The sequence below is a fragment of the Mercenaria mercenaria genome, chromosome 2 (genome assembly GCF_021730395.1).
Source record: "Mercenaria mercenaria strain notata chromosome 2, MADL_Memer_1, whole genome shotgun sequence".
Taxonomy (NCBI): domain Eukaryota; kingdom Metazoa; phylum Mollusca; class Bivalvia; order Venerida; family Veneridae; genus Mercenaria; species Mercenaria mercenaria.
The window spans coordinates 32,471,134-32,491,014 of NC_069362.1; the positions used below are offsets into that span (position 1 = coordinate 32,471,134).

Sequence of the window (19,881 nt, forward strand, 5' to 3'; positions counted from 1 at the left end):
AGAATTATTGCCCCTTTTGGACTTAGAAAATCAGTTTTCTTGGTTAAGTTTTATGTTTAGGTCAGCTTTTATCCTAAACTATCAAAGCTATTGCTTTAAAGCTTGCAACACTTGTTCACCATCATAAGCTGACCCTGTACAGCAAGAAACATAACCCCATCCTGCTTTTTGCAAGATTTGTGGCCCCTTTTGGACTTAGAAAATATCAGATTTCTTGGTTAAGTTTTATGTTTAGGTCAACTTTTTCTCTTAAACTATCAAAGCTTTTGCTTTAAAACTTGCAACTCTTGTTCACCATCATAAGCTGACCCTGTACAGCAAGCAACATAACTCCATCCTGCTTTTTGCAATAATTATTGCCCCTTTTGGACTTAAAGAAAATCATTTTCTTGGTTGAATATTATGTTTAAGTCAACTTTTCTCATAAACTATCAAAGCTATTACTTTAAAACTTGCAACAGTTTTTCACCATCATAAATGGACACTGTACATCAAGAAACATAACTCTATCCTGCTTTTTGCAAGAATAATGGCCCTTTTTAGACTTAGAAAATCATGGGTAGGACAATATTTCTATTATACAAAAAAAATCAGATGAGCGTCAGCACCCGCAAGGTGGTGCTCTTGTTGGTATATATCATTCATCAGGTAGGTTTAAAACATATGTGTATAATTGTGCCTGGTATTATGTTCTGAAGTGTCACTTAAGTAACTAGACATAAAGGGAATACTTTGATTAACCGAATACTTCAGTTAAGAATTTGATTGTCATGCTGTGTGTGATCCAACCAATAAAATCCTTAGATTTATACACATTATACAAACTTTTTGGTACTTGTTCTGTTTTAGCTTTTGTGACCGCTTGATGTCCGATGTGCGCTGTCCGTTGTGTGTCAACAATTTCTAAAAAAAAAACACTTGACAGAATTACACCAAACTTAACAGGAATGATCCTTGGAATTGGCCCCCTTTTATTGATGTGATTATTCCCTATGACTTCTTTGTGGGTATATGTAATGAGTTGAATGCAGTTGGTATTTATTCATTGATTCTTATCCTTTCCTACCTATCTTGTTCAAAAGATGATGTTTGTATTTATTTTGTACATGTATTACTAAGTATAAAATATGTTTTAACTAATTAGTATTCAACAATATTTATAAAACATTTAATATGTTAACAAAGTGGTTTTCACATCTAATTATATTTCTATAACCACACTTATGTTAGGTAATTATTAAAAAAAACATGACTGATTGTGAAAAACTCCAAGAAATTAAAACAATTAGTTTCCTTTAAAGAATAGCCTATAGGCATTTTTGTTTGTTTTATAAGTCAATAAAATTGAATATAGAAAATTAAACAGCTTTTTTTACATAACACAGTCACTAAGAATCTTTCACAGAATAATTTATTTTATTTATTTGGGTTTTACGACGCATCAACACAGTATAGGTTATATGGCGCCAAACAGGACTACAAATTTTGGTTCCACATCAAATTTACATCGAAATAAAAACACGAGGTATAGAAGATTAATAATGTAAAGAAACAAAAGAACAAAGTATCTGATTTTACAGAAAATGAGGCGAAGACGATAGAACAGCAGTTACTGGAACATCAGAAGTCCCTGTGGGCAGGTGTTCGCTTTACAGGACCTCTCAGACCAGGAACTGTGGTATGTCCAGTATCTTGTGACTGCTTGCAGGCTTGTTTTATGTTGATGTACTAGTTCTAGTAATGCATTGGTTTACAGGTTATACTTTGGATATTACATCTATGTCTTCCTGTCACTCTTCCTGTCTGTCTGTCACTCTTTCTACATGTTTGTGAAAACAAAATTTCTGTGCAGATAAATTTAATTTAGTAACATCAGTTTTAACTTTGAAATATTAAGCATAATCATTTTGTTTTCACCAATTCAATTAATTATGTCTCTCCCAGGAGACATATTGTTTTTGCCCTGTCCGTCCATCTGTCCGTCCGTCCTTCTGTCTGTCCGTCCGTACGTCACACTTCATTTCCGAGCAATAACTGGAGAACCATTTGACCTAGAACCTTCAAACTTCATAGGGTTGTAGGGCTGCTGGAGTAGACGACCCCTATTGTTTTGGGGTCACTCCATCAAAGGTCAAGGTCACAGGGGCCTGAACATTGAAAACCATTTCCGATCAATAACTAGAGAACCACTTGACCCAGAATGTTGAAACTTCATAGGATGATTGGTCATGCAGAGTAGATGACCCCTATTGATTTTGGGGTCACTCCATCAAAGGTCAAGGTCACAGGGGCCTGAACATTGAAAACCATTTCCGATCAATAACTAGAGAACCACTTGACCCAGAGTGTTGAAACTTCATAGGATGATTGGTCATGAAGAGTAGATGACCCCTATTGATTTTTGGGTCACTCAGTCAAAGGTCAAGGTCACAGGGGCCTGAACATTGAAAACCATTTCCGATCAATAACTAGAGAACCACTTTACCCAGAGTGTTGAAACTTCATAGGATGATTAGTCATGAAGAGTAGATGACCCCTATTGATTTTTGGGTCACTCCGTCAAAGGTCAAGGTCACAGGGGCCTGAACATTGAAAACCATTTCCAGTCAATAACTAGAGAACCACCTGACCCAGAATGTTGAAACTTCATAGGATGATTGGTCATAAAGAGTAGATGACCCTTATTGATTATGGGATCACTCCATCAAAGGTCAAGGTCACAGGGGCCTGAACATTGAAAACCATTTCTGATCAGTAACTTGAGAACCACTTGACCCAGAATGTTGAAACTTAATAGGATGATTGGTCATAAGAGTAGATGACCCCTATTTATTTTGAGGTCACTTGATCAAAGGTCAAGGTCACAGGAGCCTGAACAGTGACTTGAGAACCACTAGGCCACGAGTGTTGAAATTTAGCGGGATGACTGGACATGCCAAGTAGATGATCCCTATTGCAGCCAACCATCAGTGTCTCTTTGACTTTCGCTCCTGACCCATATTGACTTCTTGCCTATAGGACTTTGCATTGGGGGAGACATGCGCTTTTTTACAAAAGCATTTTCTAGTTACTGTTTAGATTTAGTCTAAAATAATTGTACCCAATCTGTATATGAATATATGTGTATTTTAGCCTGAGATGAGAACTGTTCCAGATCATATACCTAGACCAGACTATGCCTCACAAATTTAATTTAGTAACATCAGTTTTAACTTTGAAATATTAAGCATAAGCATTAGTGTTTGATAACAGTTAATCCTTTTGTTTTCATCAATTCAATTAAATACTGTTTAGATTTAGTCTAAAATAATTGTACCCAATCTGTATATGAATATATGTGTATTTCAGCCTGAGATGAGAACTGTTCCAGATCATATACCTAGACCAGACTATGCCTCACATCCAGAAGGTATACTTTCAGTAATCCATTTTTAGCTCACCTGAGCAATGCGCAGGTGAGTTTTTCTGATCGCTCGATGTCCGGCGTCCGTCGTCTGTCTGTCGTCTATCGTCCGTCAACATTTAGCTTGTGTATGCGATAGAGGCTGTATTTTTCAACTGATCTTCATGAAGTTTGGTCAGAATGATTACCTTGTTGAAATCTAGGCCGAGTTTGAAAATGGGTCATCTGGGGTCAAAAACTAGGTCACTAGGTCAAATCAAAGAAAAACTTTGTGTATGCGATAGAGGCTGTATTTTTCAGTTGATCTTCATGAATTTTTGTCAGAATGATTACTTTGATGAAATCTAAGCTGAGTTCAAAAATGGGTCATCATGGGTCAAAAACTAGGACACTAGGTTAAATCAAAGAAAAACCTTGTGTATGCGATAGAGGCTGTATTTTTCAATTGATCTTCATGAAACTTTGTCAGGATGATTACCTTGATGAAATCTAGGCTGAGTTCGAAAATGGGTCATCTGGGGTCAAAAACTAGGTCACTAGGTCAAATCAAAGCCTGAGATGAGAACTGTTCCAGATCATATACCTAGACCAGACTATGCCTCACATCCAGAAGGTATACTTTCAGTAATCCATTTTTAGCTCACCTGAGCAATGCGCAGGTGAGTTTTTCTGATCGCTCGATGTCCGGCGTCCGTCGTCTGTCTGTCGTCCATCGTCCGTCAACATTTAGCTTGTGTATGCAATAGATACTGTATTTTTCAATTGATCTTCATGAAATTTGGTCAGAATGATTGCCTTGAAGAAATCTAGGCCAGTTACGAATATGGATCATCTGGGGTCAAAAACTAGGACACAAGGTCAAATCAAAGAAAAACCCTGTGTATGCGATAGGGGCTGCATTTTACACCGGATCTTCATGAAATTTGATCAGAGTGTTTGTCTGGATGAAATCTAGGTTGAATTTGAATATGGGTCATCTAGGGTCAAAAACTAGGTCACCCAGTCAAATTAAAGAAAAACCTTGTGTATGCAATAGGGGCTGCATTTTACACTGGATATACATACAATTTAGTCAGAATGATTGCCTTAATAAAATCTAGGTCAAGTTAAAATATGGGTCATCTGTGGTTAAAAACTAGGTCACTAGGTCAAATAAAAAAACCCTTGTGTATGCAATAGAGACTGTATTTTTCAATTGATCTTCATGAAATTTGGTCAAAATGATAGCCTTGATGAAATTAAGGTCAATTTTGAATACGGGTCATCTGGGATTAAAAACTAGGTCGCAAGGACAAATCAAAGAAAAAGGTTTTGTATGCGATAGAGGCTGTATTTTTCAATTGAGGTTCATGAAATTTAGTCAGAATGATTGCCTTGATCAAATCTAGGCCAAGTTTGAATGTAGGTTACCTTGGCTTAAAAACTAGGTCATTATGTTAAATTGAAGAAAATACTTGTTTACTCTTCAATAGACTACATTTTTGGTCCAATCTTAATGAAAATTGGTCAGAATATTTGTTTCCATGAAAGCACTATGTCAAACATGTTAATACTGTTATGGTGTGTTTAGGTGAGCGACCTAGGGCCATCTTGGCCCTCTTGTTGGTAGTGTTTGTCAGTTTTGTGTTCCCCCACTCCACAAGTAGGGAGTTGATGTTTTCAAGGGCAGATAACTCTTTTTCAGTACCAGTGACCAATGATTTTTATTGCATACATTTGTTTTTTAGATATTTGTCCTTCAATATCCAGTGTTTGAAGAAATTCTATTACTGGAAAAAATTTCGCCCATCTCATATACAGGGAATCCTAGCGTACCCCTTTAAGTATTGTGAGATTTTGTTGCGCGCAAGAGTCAGAACTTAAAAGGTCAAGGCCCGTTAAAGTTCTCATACATATTTATATTTAGTATTTGTATCTCATACATAGTTTATATGCCATTGAAGGGATTCCAATGAAACTTATACCAAATACATATATTACAATCCTTGCGTGTATCAGTGTTATACACCGGGCACGTTAAAGAACCAGGCTGTCTATTGGCAACAAGCTAGGCTAAGTTAGCCGGACAAACCTGTATCTGATTTCTGATCTCTCTTGTGGGGGCTTTGTCTCACTGTGTCCCTCTGGTCAGATCGCTCTGTGTCTGTACTAGTAGAGGATGAATTATGCGCCCAGTGTGGCTGCATTTGAACTATGTAAAGCGCCTTTGAACGGAAATTGATCATGAATAGAGCGCTATATAAATCTGGTATAATGATAATAATAATAACAATAATAATAATGTTAAGCATGTTGGGAAAGTTTGTGGAACACAGGTATATAGAACATACCTCCAAGGTAAAAGTAATTTTGATTGACTTAAGGGTATACTAGGTACCGTCAAAGTCATCTTGCCACATACAAGAGTCTAGAAAGTAACCTGAAGGTCAAGGTCATTTTGTTGTATCATATGCCAGAATCTGGTAGGTACCTCCAAAGTTGAGATCATTTTGTCCCACAAGTCTAATAGGTAACTCCAAGGTCAGGCTTGTTTTGCTGTCCTCCAAGTTCAAGGTCATTTTATATTTGCATATTCAGATATTGTATTTCATGTCTGTGCCATAGCAAAGAGATGTAATAAAATTTCACATCAATGTTTAAAATAATGAAAACTTATGTTATCTGTATGAGTCATGTCCCTATCTTAATTAAAGTCAATGCACAGGTGTTTGAAGCTTAATTGATAAAATACATAATTATGCAGGTTAGATCTCTTATTTCATAGTATATTAGGTGGGTGGGGTATGATAATGCATATATTTACTGACAGAGCTTCAAGTGTCTGTGGTCAGTGTCACAGTCATTTACAGTAGTCATGCTTTAATGGCCAATTGGTGGGGGTGGGGGGCATTTATCTTTAGTGACATTCTTTCTGTCATCGGTTTTTGTATTTCTCATATTCAAATACTTAAATGAAAATAATTAGCTCAATTTTCATATAACTATATTGTGAATTGTGATAACTGTTTATTTCTCTTAATGGATTTGGTTGATGAAGTCTCAAATTAGTCTTTGTCTCAAAAATATGCCTGACTTTCTGACTTAGTTATGTATTAGTGCAAGTTGCTGGTTAATGAGAACACTGTTGCTGTAGTAGTTTTCTGCGAAAATTTTAAAGTTTTTATGCGAAAATTGTAGGAGAACCATTGTCAGAGAGAGCAATGCGAGGTAACAACAGTATCAGGATCCTCACTGATGAAGAACAAGAGGGGGTGAGGCAAGCTTGCAGGGTAAGCTACATTATCAATGAAATTTTATAACACATGTATGAATTTAAATAGACACATTGGTTTCCAAGAATTTTTCAAACATTTGAAAATATAAGATGTTATGTATAGATCATAATAAAGACAAGACAAGTCAAACTCAGAAATTTGACATATTATTTACTTTGCAAATACATTAATTATATTAGGAGTAATGTAAAGTTGATAGACTGCATTTGTACTTTGGTTCAGATCATACTTAAATGCTTCTGTGATGGACAATTTTCAAAGTTTGGTCAGTCTGTGAAATTAAATAAAAAACAAAGAAGTGAAATCCTAATTGTTCAGAGTTTGAAATCAGTGTAAAGCAACTATGATTGTGTTAATCATGAAAAAAGCGCTATAAAAATCTGGTGGAGTAAATAAAAATATATGATTCAAATTCCCACAAATTGGAAGTTTCGACCAAAACCATGAAATTAATGATTTCACAATATTCTTTGTTACTGTATTTCAGATAGGCAGAGAAGTGTTTGTTAATAAAGTTAATTAGTAAACATTGCATTAAGATTAATGTTACAATATTACAGATAGGCAGGGAGGTGTTAGATATCGCAGCAAAGACTATTGGAATAGGAGTGACTACTGCTGAAATTGATACAGCTGTTTATGATGTATGTATAGACATGTTCTCTATTTTTTTAATTCCCTTTTGTAGTGTATCCTATTTTTTTAGCTCACCTGTCACAAAGTGGCAAGGTGAGCTATTGTAACCACTTGATTTTACATAGGAAAATCTTAAATTGAAAAAAAAATAAACCAGAAGGCCTAGAGCTTAGATATGTGACTTGTAGCATTGCCTAGTGGACCTTTACAAAATTTGTTCCACTCATGACCCCCGGAGTCAAAATCGACCCCGACCCAGGGGTCGCTTGATTTTACATAGGAAAATCTTCAATTTTTTTCTAAAAATAGACTAGAAAGCCTAGAGCTTAGTTATATGACATGTAGCATTGCCTAGTGGACCTTTACAAAATTTGTTCAAATCATGACCCCTGGGGTCAAAATTGACCCCGCCCCAGGGGTCACTTGATTCTACATAGGAAAATCTTAAAAAAAAATTCTAAAAATAAAGCAGAAGGCCAAGAGCTTAGATATATCACATGTAGCATTGCCTAATGCACCTCTACAAAATTTGTTCAAATCATGATCCCCAGGGTCAAATTGACCCCCGCCCCAGTGGTCACTTGACTTTACATAGGGAAATCTTCAAAAAAAAATTGAAAATAAACCAGAAGGCCTAGGTCTTAGATATTTGATATGTAACATTTCCTAGTAGACTTCTACAAAATTTGTTCAAATCATGACCCCCAGGATCAAATTGACCCCGCCCCAGGGGTAACTTGATTGTACATCAGAAAATCTTCAAAAAAAATTCTGAAAGTCATCAGTTTGACCTTTGAAACGTAGCTCATATTACTCAGGTGAGTGATGCAGGGTCATCATGACCCTCTTGATTCTTAAAGAATGATGTCATTAGGATGGACTAATGATGAGTTTTGTCAGTTTATCATGTTTATGCATGGTCAAAACCTTGTAAATCTAGAAAGTATATACAAACTTGACACTTCTGTTCTCAGGTTGTCTTGATATTGTTCAAAATACATTATCAGAAATTTAAGTATTAGCTTGCAGAAAATGTAAGTATGTTGTTGATTATTACACTTTATAAGTTCACCAACGACTGTTATACAATTTTATGTCTATTTTTAGGCATGTATAGACAGACAATGTTATCCATCACCTTTGAATTATTACTGTTTTCCTGCATCATGTTGTACGTAAGTAAAGTATCAGTATTCCGCACTTACAAATGTTTGTCAGAAGTTTTTAATTGTTTTAATTTAGGTTTTGAACAGCCATTAATAAAACAAATTTATTATGTCTCCCACACCAGTGATATACTCCTGTCTGTGTGTGTGTCTGTCATTCTGTCTGTCCATCACAAATCTTGTCCGCACTCTAAATTGAACATTTCTCATCCGCTCACCAAACTTGAACAAAATGTTTTTGACCATAAGACCACGGCCAAGTTTGATAATGAGCCAAATCGGCCCAGGCACTTCGAAATTATGGCCCTTGAATTACCAAAAATTGGCCTTTATACTCTTGTCCATACTCAAGTCAGACATTCTCACCCGATCTTCACCAAACTTGAACAAAATGTGTTTGACCATAAGACCTCAGCCAAATTTGATAACTAGCCAAATCGACCCAGGCACTTCAGAATTATGACCCTTGAATTACCGAAAATCGGCCCTTTTATTTTTGTCAGCGCTCTAAGTCGTACATTTCTCATCCGATCTTCACCAAACTTAAACAAAATGTGTTTGAAGATAAGTACTCGGCCAAGTTCGATAATTAGCCAAATCGGCTTAGGTACTTCAGAATTATGGCCCTTGAATTGAGAAAAATCGGTCTTTTCACGCTTGTCTGCGCTCTAATGTCAAACATTTCTCATCCGGTCTTCACCAGACTTGAACAAAATGTGTTTGTCAATAAGTCTTCATCTAAGTTTGATAACTAGCCAAATCGGCCCAGGCAGTTCGGAATTATGGCCTTGAATTACCCAAAATCAGCCTTTTTACTCTTCAAAGGTATATTTGTAGTGAGTAAACAGTATATGAAGACTGACTTACTATTTAGGTGATTAGGCAGTTGTGCGTGTTTCTCAAGAATGAAGAAAGGAATCAGTGTGTCTGAAGTCATTTGTTCTCCACATATGATCTATGTGGGGGAGTTGTTAGTTACTTGTGAAGAACAGATCCATACTGGCAGTGTATCCTGTGACACAGGTTATTTTAACTAGTTGCTATTACATAACTGAAATCCCTTTAAACACGTCTTCATTTAATATTATGTGGTATAAATGTCTAATGGTAATTTTTCAATGCAGAATAAAAACAGTAATGGTCAAAACTAGAAAATTGCTGGTTGGTTTTATTTTCAGTTCACCGGAACACAATATGGCACTGCATAATGTGAGCTTATGGGATCGCTACTGTCCATCCAGCTATCAACATTTTCTTCAAACCATTTCTCGGACACCTTTAGTAGAAAATTGATTAAACTTGGCCAGGATGTTCATTGTGTGGTCCACTTCCAAATTAACTTCATAAAAATGTTTATGAATTTTATTGGGCTCAGGTACATGAGTGTGGGGCAACATATAAGGCACAACAGTTTGAAGAATTAATGACACGTCTTCAAATTATATAACTTATAACAACACATGTCAACACTTCTGCTAAATGTTCATATCGGCATCAGTTATTCTGACATCATGCTGTCAAGTTTCAGAAAAGTGACATCATCAGTTGTTGAACAGTGTGGCACACAAATTTTCTATGGGACTTTAAGAAACCATGCCTTGTGGATAATCAGAAAGCTGCAATGATAGCAGTATGTGGCAGATACAAGATGTATATCATGTTGACAGTGGTCAAATGCAAGAAGTATCTGAAATCACAGGATGCTGTAACTGTACAACTATACAACAACAATATATATATACGAATGATTTATAAGTTTTGCATGTTTTTTGTACCCCCAGACAACAAAGTTGTAAGGGGGTGTATACTGGTTTCAGGTTGTCTGTCTGTCCGTCTGTCTGTCTGTCCGTAGACACAATCTTGTGCGCACCATCTCTCCTCATCCCCTTGACACAATTTAATGAAACTTCACACAAGTGATCAGTAACAACAGAAGTTGTGCATGGGGCATGTTAGGTTCTTTCAGAAAAAAGATTGCAGAGTTACGGGACTTTGTTTTTTGTTACTATACTATATACATAGACACAATCTTGTGCGCACCATCTCTCCTCATCCCGTTGACACAATTTAATGAAACTTCACACAAGTGAACAGTAATAACAGTAGTTGTGCATGGGGCATGTTAGGTCCTTTCAGAAAAAAGATTGCAGAGTTACGGGACTTTGTTTTTTGTTGCTATACTATATACATAGACACAATCTTGTGCGCACCATCTCTCCTCATCCCCTTGACACAATTTAATGAAACTTCACACAAGCGATCAGTAACAACAGTAGTTGTGCATGGGACATGTTAGGTTCTTTCAGAAAAAAAAATTGCAGAGTTACGGGACTTTGTTTTTTGTTACTATACTATATTATATACATAGACACAATCTTGTGCGCACCATCTCTCCTCATCCCCTTGACACAATTTAATGAAACTTCACACAAGTGAACAGTAATAACAGTAGTTGTGCATGGGGCATGTTAGGTCCTTTCAACAACAAAAATTGCAGAGTTATGGGACTTTGTTTCTTGTTAACATACTGTGTACATACAGTCTGCATATGCAATCTTGTGTGCGCTTAATCTTCCGAACCCTTGCACACAATTTAATGAAACTTCACACAAGTGACCAGTACCAACCCTAGTTATGCATGGTGCATGTTACGTTCTTTAAGATAAATATTCTGCATAGTTATGGGACTTTGCTTTTTGTTACTATACTGTATACATACAGTCTATATACATACAGTCCACATCTTTATGCAATCTTGTGTGCGTCAAATTGCAATGTACTGTGTCAGTGCATGCGGGGGGTACATTCATCACCTTTAGTGATAGCTCTAGTTGTGCTAGTTTCCTTGGCCTTCAAAAAATGTATTGAGCATACAGGGGAGTATTTTGAGAAAAGATACATATAACGCTAGATGTGGTTGACAGTAATGGCATTACAGCATGTGCCGGTTGCTGTAAGGTGCTGTACTTCAATTTCATGTTGAAACATAATTGTTTTTGGACACATTTTAGTGTTATTTTCAAAGTGTTTTCATATTTACTGTGTTAAATGATAGTGAAAGCCTTGTGAATTGATGTCCATTTTCCTTGTTATTTCCAGTGGTGTCTAATTTAATGAGAAAGCCTTTGTTTATAGTGGAAACTTAAAAAATATTATCAGAAATGTCTTGTACAGTTTTGAAATGACTTTCATGCAAGTGATCCTTGGGTGACCTTCTGTCAAGGTTGTTCAAATTATTCTTATTCATTAAAAATATGGCCGTCAAAGGGCATAGTTACTTTTCTCTATGATTTACCATGGAAACTCAAAACTCTTGCCTGACAGAAACTGCCACCTAGACTTTAAAATAATTCCAAATGAATGATTCTTGTGTGATTCTCTTTCAAGAATTTTCAAATCATTCTGATTGCTTCAAGACACATGGTCACCAGGTGGTGTGGTCACTTTTCTCTAAAACATGGAAACTTTAAATATGGTCTTGCCTCAAATTGTTTGCCTGATTTTGAAATTATTCCACAGAGATGATCCTTTAGTGACCGACTACCAAGACTGTTCAATTTATTTTGATTCATAAATACATGGTAGCCAGAGGACATGGTCACTTTTCCCTTTATGTATACAGTGGGAACTTCATAAGTTTACACAAATGATTCTTGGGTGGCTTTCTGGCAAGACTGTTCAAACTATTTTGAACGTCCAAAAATGACCATTAGAAAGGGTGTTCAATTTTCCTGACATGTATACACTGGATACTTTAAAAATGTTTTTGTAAGAAACTATTCCATAAATGACTGTGGTTGGGTTAAGTTTTCCCTACATATCTCTGTGCAGTCTGATCATGGTCTGCACTGTTCGCTATTCAGTCAGTATCTTTTTGGTTAACACCCCTTTTAACAGTTAATGGTACTGTCCAAATTGAAAGATGGACAAATTCATTATAGAAATTTAGCAGGGTAAGGGTTAAACAACTTCTTTTCATGAAGCACTTCATGGGTCTTCTCCAAACATGGTCTGTTGCATTTTTATTTATCTTATATATTTTGCAAACAATTTTGATGAAATGTTACTTTTCTATGTTACAGGTCAGTAAATGAGGTTATATGTCATGGAATTCCAGACTCAAGAAAACTAGAAGACGGTGATATTGTAAATGGTATGTAATTAGAAGTCATTATGATGTAGGAAAATAGGGGGCTAGATCAAGGATAGAAGTTAATTGAATTTCCATAACCCTTACTCATACAAAACAGGAATAGAGGCAGATTTTGATAAAATTTCTTGCAATTTTCTTACAAATGACAGTAAGTAATTCTGTGGAAATTCTGTGGAAAGTAGTTTTCTGCATAAACTTGTCCTTCGGGGGCATATAGTTTTTGAACCGTCTGTCTGTCTGTCAGTCTGTCAGTCTGTCCGCAATTTTCGTGTCCGGTCCATATCTTTGTCATTGATGGATGGATTTTCAAATAACTTGGCATGAATGTGTACCACAGTAAGACGACATGCAGTGCGCAAGACCCAGGTCCGTAGCTCAAAGGTCAAGGTCACACTTAGACGTTAAAGGATAGTGCATTGATGGGCGTGTCCGGTCCATATTTTTGTCATCGATGGATGGATTTTCAAATAACTTGGCATGAATGTGTACCACAGTAAGACGACATGCAGTGCGCAAGACCCAGGTCCGTAGCTCAAAGGTCAAGGTCACACTTAGACGTTAAAGGATAGTGCATTGATGGGCGTGTCCAGTCCATATCTTTGTCATCGATGGATGGATTTTCAAATAACTTGGCATGAATGTGTAACACAGTAGGACGACATGTCATATGCAAGATCCAGGTCCGTAGCTCAAAGTTCAAGGTCACACTTAGACGTTAAAGATCATTTTTCATGATAGTGCATTGATGGGCATGCCCCGTCCATATCTTTGTCATTCATGCATGGATTTTAAAATAACTATGCATGAACTTGTGACACAGTAAGACAATGTGTCGCGCGCAAGACCCAGCTCCGTAGGTCAAAGGTCCTAAACTCTAACATCGGCCATAACTATTCATTCAAAGTGCCATTGGGGGCATGTGTCATCCTACGGAGACAGCTCTTGTTATGCTTAATTCAGCTTGATGAATTAGGTAATTTACAAAATCTCCAAGCTGAGATTTTGTCTGGACTATTGATTGTTGTACTTACTGGTTCTCTGTCTTGACGATTGAATTCTGTACCTATTGGTTCTCTTTCTTGACTAGTCAGTGGTGTACTTACTGGTTCTCTGTCTTGTCTAGTGAATGTTGTACTTACTGATTCCCTGTCTTGACTATTGAATTTTGTACCTACTGGTTCTCTGTCTTGACTAGTGGATGTTGTACTTACTGGTTCTCTGTCTTGACTATTGAATTTTGTACTTACTGGTTCTATGTCTTGACTAGTGAATGTTGTATGTACTGGTTCTCTGTCTTGACGAGTGGATTTTGTACTTACTGGTTCTCTGTCTTTATTGAATTATGTACCTACTGGTTCTCTGTCTTGACTAGTGGATGTTATACTTACTGGTTCTCTGTCTTGACTAGTGAATGTTGTATGTACTGGTTCTCTGTCTTGACTATTGAATTTTGTACCTACTGGTTCTCTGTCTTGACTAGTGGATTTTGTACTTACTGGTTCTCTGTCTTTATTGAATTTTGTACCTACTGGTTCTCTGTCTTGACTATTGAATGTTGTACTTACTGGTTCTCTGTCTTGACTAGTGAAAGTTGAACTTACTGGTTCTCTGTCTTGACTATTAAATTTTGTACCTACTGGTTCTCTGTCTTGACTTTTGAATTTTGTACCTACTGGTTCTCTGTCTTGACTAGTGAATGTTGTACTTACTGGTTCTCTGTCTTGACTATTGAATGTTGTACTTACTGGTTCTCTGTCTTGACTAGTGAATGTTGTACTTACTGGTTCTCTGTCTTGACTAGTGGATGTTGTACTTACTGGTTCTCTGTCTTGACTAGTGGATGTTGTACTTACTGGTTCTCTGTCTTGACTAGTGAATGTTGTACTTACTGGTTCTCTGTCTTGACTAGTGAATGTTGTACTTACTGGTTCTCTGTCTTGACTATTGAATGTTGTGCTTACTGGTTCTCTGTCTTGACTATTGAATGTTGTGCTTACTGGTTCTCTGTCTTGACTAGTGGATGTTGTACTTACTGGTTCTCTGTCTTGACTAGTGAATGTTGTACTTACTGGTTCTCTGTCTTGACTAGTGGATGTTGTGCTTACTGGTTCTCTGTCTTGACTAGTGGATGTTGTACTTACTGGTTCTCTGTCTTGACTAGTGGATGTTGTACTTACTGGTTCTCTGTCTTGACTAGTGGATGTTGTACTTACTGGTTCTCTGTGTTGACTAATGAATGTTGCACTTACCGGTTCTCTGTCTTGACTATTGAATTTTGCACTAACTGGCAGTATCTTTGTCTGTTGAATATTGCATTATCTTTTTTTCAGTGGATATATCAGTATACTATAAAGGTTACCATGGAGATTTAAATGAGACATTTTTCGTTGGTAATGTCGATGAAAAGTACAAGAAGTTAGTTAAAACAACATGGGAATGTCTAGATCTTGCAATTAAAGAAGGTAAGAAGGAGACATTGGACACATTGCACAGTAGATAATGAGATTGAAAGTAGTTTAAGATATATTTAAACTGTGTTATTTGATTTTTAATCCCCCGCCATGGCGGAGGGATTATAGGAATGGTCTGCGTCCTTCCGTCTTTCCGTCCTTCCGTCTGTCCGTCCTTCCGTCCGTAACAAAATCGTGTCCGGTCCATATCTCCTAAACCCCTTGAAGGATTTTCATGAAACTTGGGTCAAATGATCACCTCATCAAGACGATGTGCAGAACCCATGAGTCAGCCTTGTCAGTTCAAGGTCAAGGTCACCACTCAAGGTCAAATGTTTGAGTCTGCCATTTTGTGTCCGCTCTATATCTCATAAACCCCTTGAAGGAATTTTATAAAACTTGGGTCAAATGATCACCTCATCAAGACGATGTGCAGAACCCATGAGTCAGCCATGCCGGCTCAAGGTCAAGGTCACAACTTAGGGTCAAAGGTTTTGAGCCTTCCATTTTGTGTCTGCTCTATATCTACTAAACTCCTTGAAGGATTTTCATGAAACTTGGGTCAAATGATCACCTCATCAAGACGATGTGCAGAACCCATGAGTCAGTCATGCTGCTCAAGGTCAAGGTCACAACTTAGGGTCAAAGGTTTGAGCCTTCCATTTTGTGTCCGCTCTATATGTCCTAAACTCCTTGAAGGATTTTCATCAAACTTGGGTCAAATGATCACCTCATCAAGGCAATTTGCAGAACTTATGAGTCAGCCATGTCGGCTGAAGGTCAAGGTCACAACTGAAGGTCAAAGGTTTGAGCCTTCCATTTCGTGTCCGCTCTATATCTCCTAAACCCCTTGAAGGAATTTTATAAAACTTGGGTAAAATGATTATCTCATCAAAACGATGTGCAAAAATTATGAGTCAACTATGCCAGCTCAAGGTCAAGGTCACAACTAAGGGTCGAAGGTTTGAGCCTTCCATTTTGTGTCCACTCTGTATCTCCTAAACCCCTTGAAGGATTTTCATTTAACTTGGGTCAAATGATCACCTCATCAAGAACTCATGAGTCAGCCATGTCAACTCAAGGTCAAGGTCACAACTGAAGGTCAAAGGTTTCAGCTCTGTATCTCCTAAACCCCTTGAAGGATTTTCATGAAACTTGGGTCAAATAATCACCTCATCAAGACGTTGTGCAGAATTCATGAGTCAGCCATGTCAGTTCAAGGTCAAGGTCACAGCTAAAATCAAAGGTTTACCCTTTCACTATCCATAGCAGTGGCGGGGGATTTAGCTGTCTTTCAGACTGCCTTGTACTAAATCCTTTTTATAACTGACATATAAAGAAGCAAAACACCCCACCTTGAACTGTCGTCTGCAAATCACATAAAGTGAACAAGATATTCTTTTATAAAACGCAATACATGTATAGTGGCAGTATGACCAGAAAGTGCAAAGTGGGACCAAGTCATAGCTAAGAAAGAACAGGGAATTTTTTCATGAATCTTGATGCATGGGTAGTTGACAATATAGAGAATATACAATGTGGGGAATTTGCACATCTCTTTATCTTGTTGCTGCTGTGGCAACAAAATTTAATAATCCAGAAAGATTCTGTGATGAATTTTTTCATGAACTTCAGTTACAGATGTTTAATTTTTTTGAGAATAATATGCAGGTTCTTCAAATATATTGCAATAAAGTTATAGATAATCTGGTTCATATGGCAGAAAACAGACAAATACCCCTCCCAGTGAGGGACCATTGGGAAATGAGCCGTGCCATGAGAAAACCAACAGAGTGGGTTTGTGACCAGCATGGATCCAGTCCAGCCTGTGCATCTGCACAGTCTGGTCAGAATCCATGCTGTTCACTGATGGTTTCTCTAATTGCAGTAGGCTTTGAAAGCGAACAGCATGGATCCTGACCAGACTGCGCGGATGGGCAGGCTGGTCTGGATCCATGCTGGTCGCAAAGCCACTATGTTGGTTTTCTCGTAGCATGGCTCAAATTGTCTTGTGCTACACTTTTTATGTATAATTTCTGTGATGTGATCCAACCTTATCAAGTTTGTATTACAGTAAAACCAGGTGTGAGATACAGGGATATTGGAGGCGTGATACAGAAACATGCACAAGCTCACGGTTTCTCAGTAGTCAGAAGTTATTGTGGACATGGAATTCATCAGTAAGTGTTCTGCTTTACTATGAACTTGCATAGTTAGCATTGAACTGTCTAAGTTTCTTTACATGAGCTTGTTTTTCCACTAGCTAATTTTACACTAAGGTACAAAGTAAAATTGAAGTTTATGTTTACAGAGCTGTCTGTCCATCTTTAGTTAGGCATATATCCAGACAGTTCAAATTATTTTCAGATAACTACTACTTAATATTCACTGTCATCAAAGTATGAGTTCAGGTCATTAAGTCTAAAGTGAAGATCACACTTGGAGGTTAATTATCAAAAAGCTTAAATTCATGTTGTTTCTACAACTTCTAAACAACTGGCAAGATTGTTGTAATACTATCATCAGCTTTGTGACCTGCAGATAGCAAGATCCAGGTCATAAGGTCTAAGGTCAAGGTCACCCTTGGCGGAAAAATGTCATGATCACAACATGTTGCCATCGCTGTATTAAAGTACCTATTGGGAATATTAATCACCTTCATTGATAAAACTTTTTTATATGTATATGTATTCCATCAAAAGATGATCAAGTTTCTAAGATCATCTTCAAAGTAAGGGAGTATATGGCTTTGTTTATTCCATCAGTAGATCTTTTAAGATCAATAACTAGAGGTTGCTTAGTTTCACATATGTCAAACTTCATAGGATGTCTACCTGTGGTAGGTAGATGACCCCTGTTGTTTTTTGGGGTCAGTATGTCAGTGGTCAAAGTCAAAGTGAGATCGAAAATTAAAATAGTTTCTGCTCAGTAACAAAAGAACACTTTGGTCTACATTTGTGAAACTTCATAGGATAACCCTGGTTGTTTTGAGGGTTCAAGGGTCAAGCTCATTGACCGCAAGACTGAAAACAGTTTCCACCAAATAAGTAAACAGTTGCCAGTCTTAATAGCATGATTGCATGTAGTCATTAGATTCATTTTGTCATGGTCATAACTTCAATATAAAATAGCTATTTGCCTTTGACAGGTCATCATGAGGGGTTTATACGTTTTACAAACAACTTCAGTTTCTTTCCATTTTTACAGGTTGTTTCACACAGCTCCGAGTGTACCACACTATGCCAGTAAGTATAATGTAGTATAGAAGTTTTTTGTATGTTGTTCTGTTATCATTGATACCAAATCTAGTTCAGCAGACTTTTGATATGAAATAAATCATGGAAATTATGATCAAGTCTAAAATGGATTACTTATGTCAAGTATTTGAAATCAGTATTTATTGAGATTATATTTCTACAAAGAATAGGAGATTACAAGTCGTATTAAGTCAAGCAGTTTCATGATAAAAGTGCAAATTTGTAAATTCATGTCTTGTTCAAACTTATTACAGCATTCATCAGAAAAAAGGGAGTGCAAATTGTTATGCCAGTTGTTTTGAATATTAGATTTTTCTGTCACATTGCGAAAATTGAGTTTAATAATGAACATAGATGTTTTATTATAGCCAGTACTTGTCCGTGTACAGATGATGTTAATTTTGATTTGCAGGGGAGATAAGATAGTTAATGATATGAAAATTACTTGTTCAAAGATAGTTTTAGATATTTTAATTCTACACATTAGGCCTTAAGAAAAATTCTTTGTTTCCGGTAACATGCTAAAAAAAATTAGGGTAGATAGGTCGGAATTTTTTAGCTCACCTGAACCAAAGGTTCAGGGTAATCGATTAGTATGGGGTCAGAATAACACCAAATTTGGTCTATAGCATCCTGGTGAGGTCCTCCATCAAGTTTGTTCAAATGGGGGCACTTGTCCCCTTTTAGGGGCTGCTAGAGCTAAAAATACAAATACCTTTAAACAACTTCTTCTCATGAACCGCTTGATGGATCTTCATCAAACTTGGTCTGTAGCATCGTTATATGGTCCTCTCTGAAATTTGTTCAAATGATGGCACTTGGCCCCTTTTAGGGGTTGCTAGAGCTAAAAATAGAAATACCTTTAAACAACTTCTTCTCATGAACCGCTAGATGGATATTCATCAAACTTGGTCTGTGGCATCATTATATGGTCCTCTGCAAGAGGCACTTGGCCCCTTTTTAGGGCCACTAGAGCTATAAATAGAAATACTTTTAAATGACTTCTTCTCATGAACCACTTGATAGATCTTCATCAAACTTGGTCTGTAGCATCATTATACTGTCCTCTCCAATTTGTTCAAGTGGGGGCACTTGGCCCCTTTTAGGGGCTGCTAGGGCCAATAATAGAAATACCTTTAAACAATTTATTCTCATGAACCACTTGATGGATTTTCATCAAACTTGGTCTGTAGCATCATTATATGTCCTTTCCCAAACTTGTTCAAATGGGGGCACTTCACCCCTTTTAGGGGCCACTAGGGCTAAAAAAGAAATACCTTTAAATGACTTCTTCTTATGAACCGCTTGATGGATTTTCATCAGACTTATTCTGTAGCATCATTATATTGTCCTCCCCCAATTTTGTTCAAATTGGGGGCACTTGGCACCTTTTAGGGGCCGCTAGAGCTTAAAATAGAAATACCTTTAAACAAATTCTTACCATGCACTGCTTGATGGATCTTCATCAAACTTTGTCTGTAGCAACATTATATATGTCCTTTCCCGAACTTGTTCAAATGGGGGCACTTCGCCCCTTTTAG

General features: G+C 37.0%; 1 protein-coding gene across 2 annotated transcripts in view; it reads left to right on the top strand.

Moving 5' to 3' along the window:
• Nucleotides 1-19,881, top strand: part of LOC123563653 (methionine aminopeptidase 1-like) — a 44,740-nt gene that overhangs the window by 17,349 nt on the left and 7,510 nt on the right. Inside the window, exons 3-11 of one of the 2 annotated variants that reach the window (XM_045356572.2) lie at nucleotides 1,581-1,678; nucleotides 3,349-3,409; nucleotides 6,581-6,672; nucleotides 7,239-7,322; nucleotides 8,422-8,489; nucleotides 12,563-12,633; nucleotides 14,964-15,095; nucleotides 17,158-17,263; nucleotides 18,291-18,328. In XM_045356572.2, coding sequence (XP_045212507.2) covers nucleotides 1,581-1,678; nucleotides 3,349-3,409; nucleotides 6,581-6,672; nucleotides 7,239-7,322; nucleotides 8,422-8,489; nucleotides 12,563-12,633; nucleotides 14,964-15,095; nucleotides 17,158-17,263; nucleotides 18,291-18,328 — 750 coding nt within the window. Of the gene's footprint in view, nucleotides 1-1,580; nucleotides 1,679-3,348; nucleotides 3,410-3,955; nucleotides 4,017-6,580; nucleotides 6,673-7,238; nucleotides 7,323-8,421; nucleotides 8,490-12,562; nucleotides 12,634-14,963; nucleotides 15,096-17,157; nucleotides 17,264-18,290; nucleotides 18,329-19,881 lie in introns of both variants that reach the window. The other variant, XM_045356573.2, reaches the window with a different exon arrangement.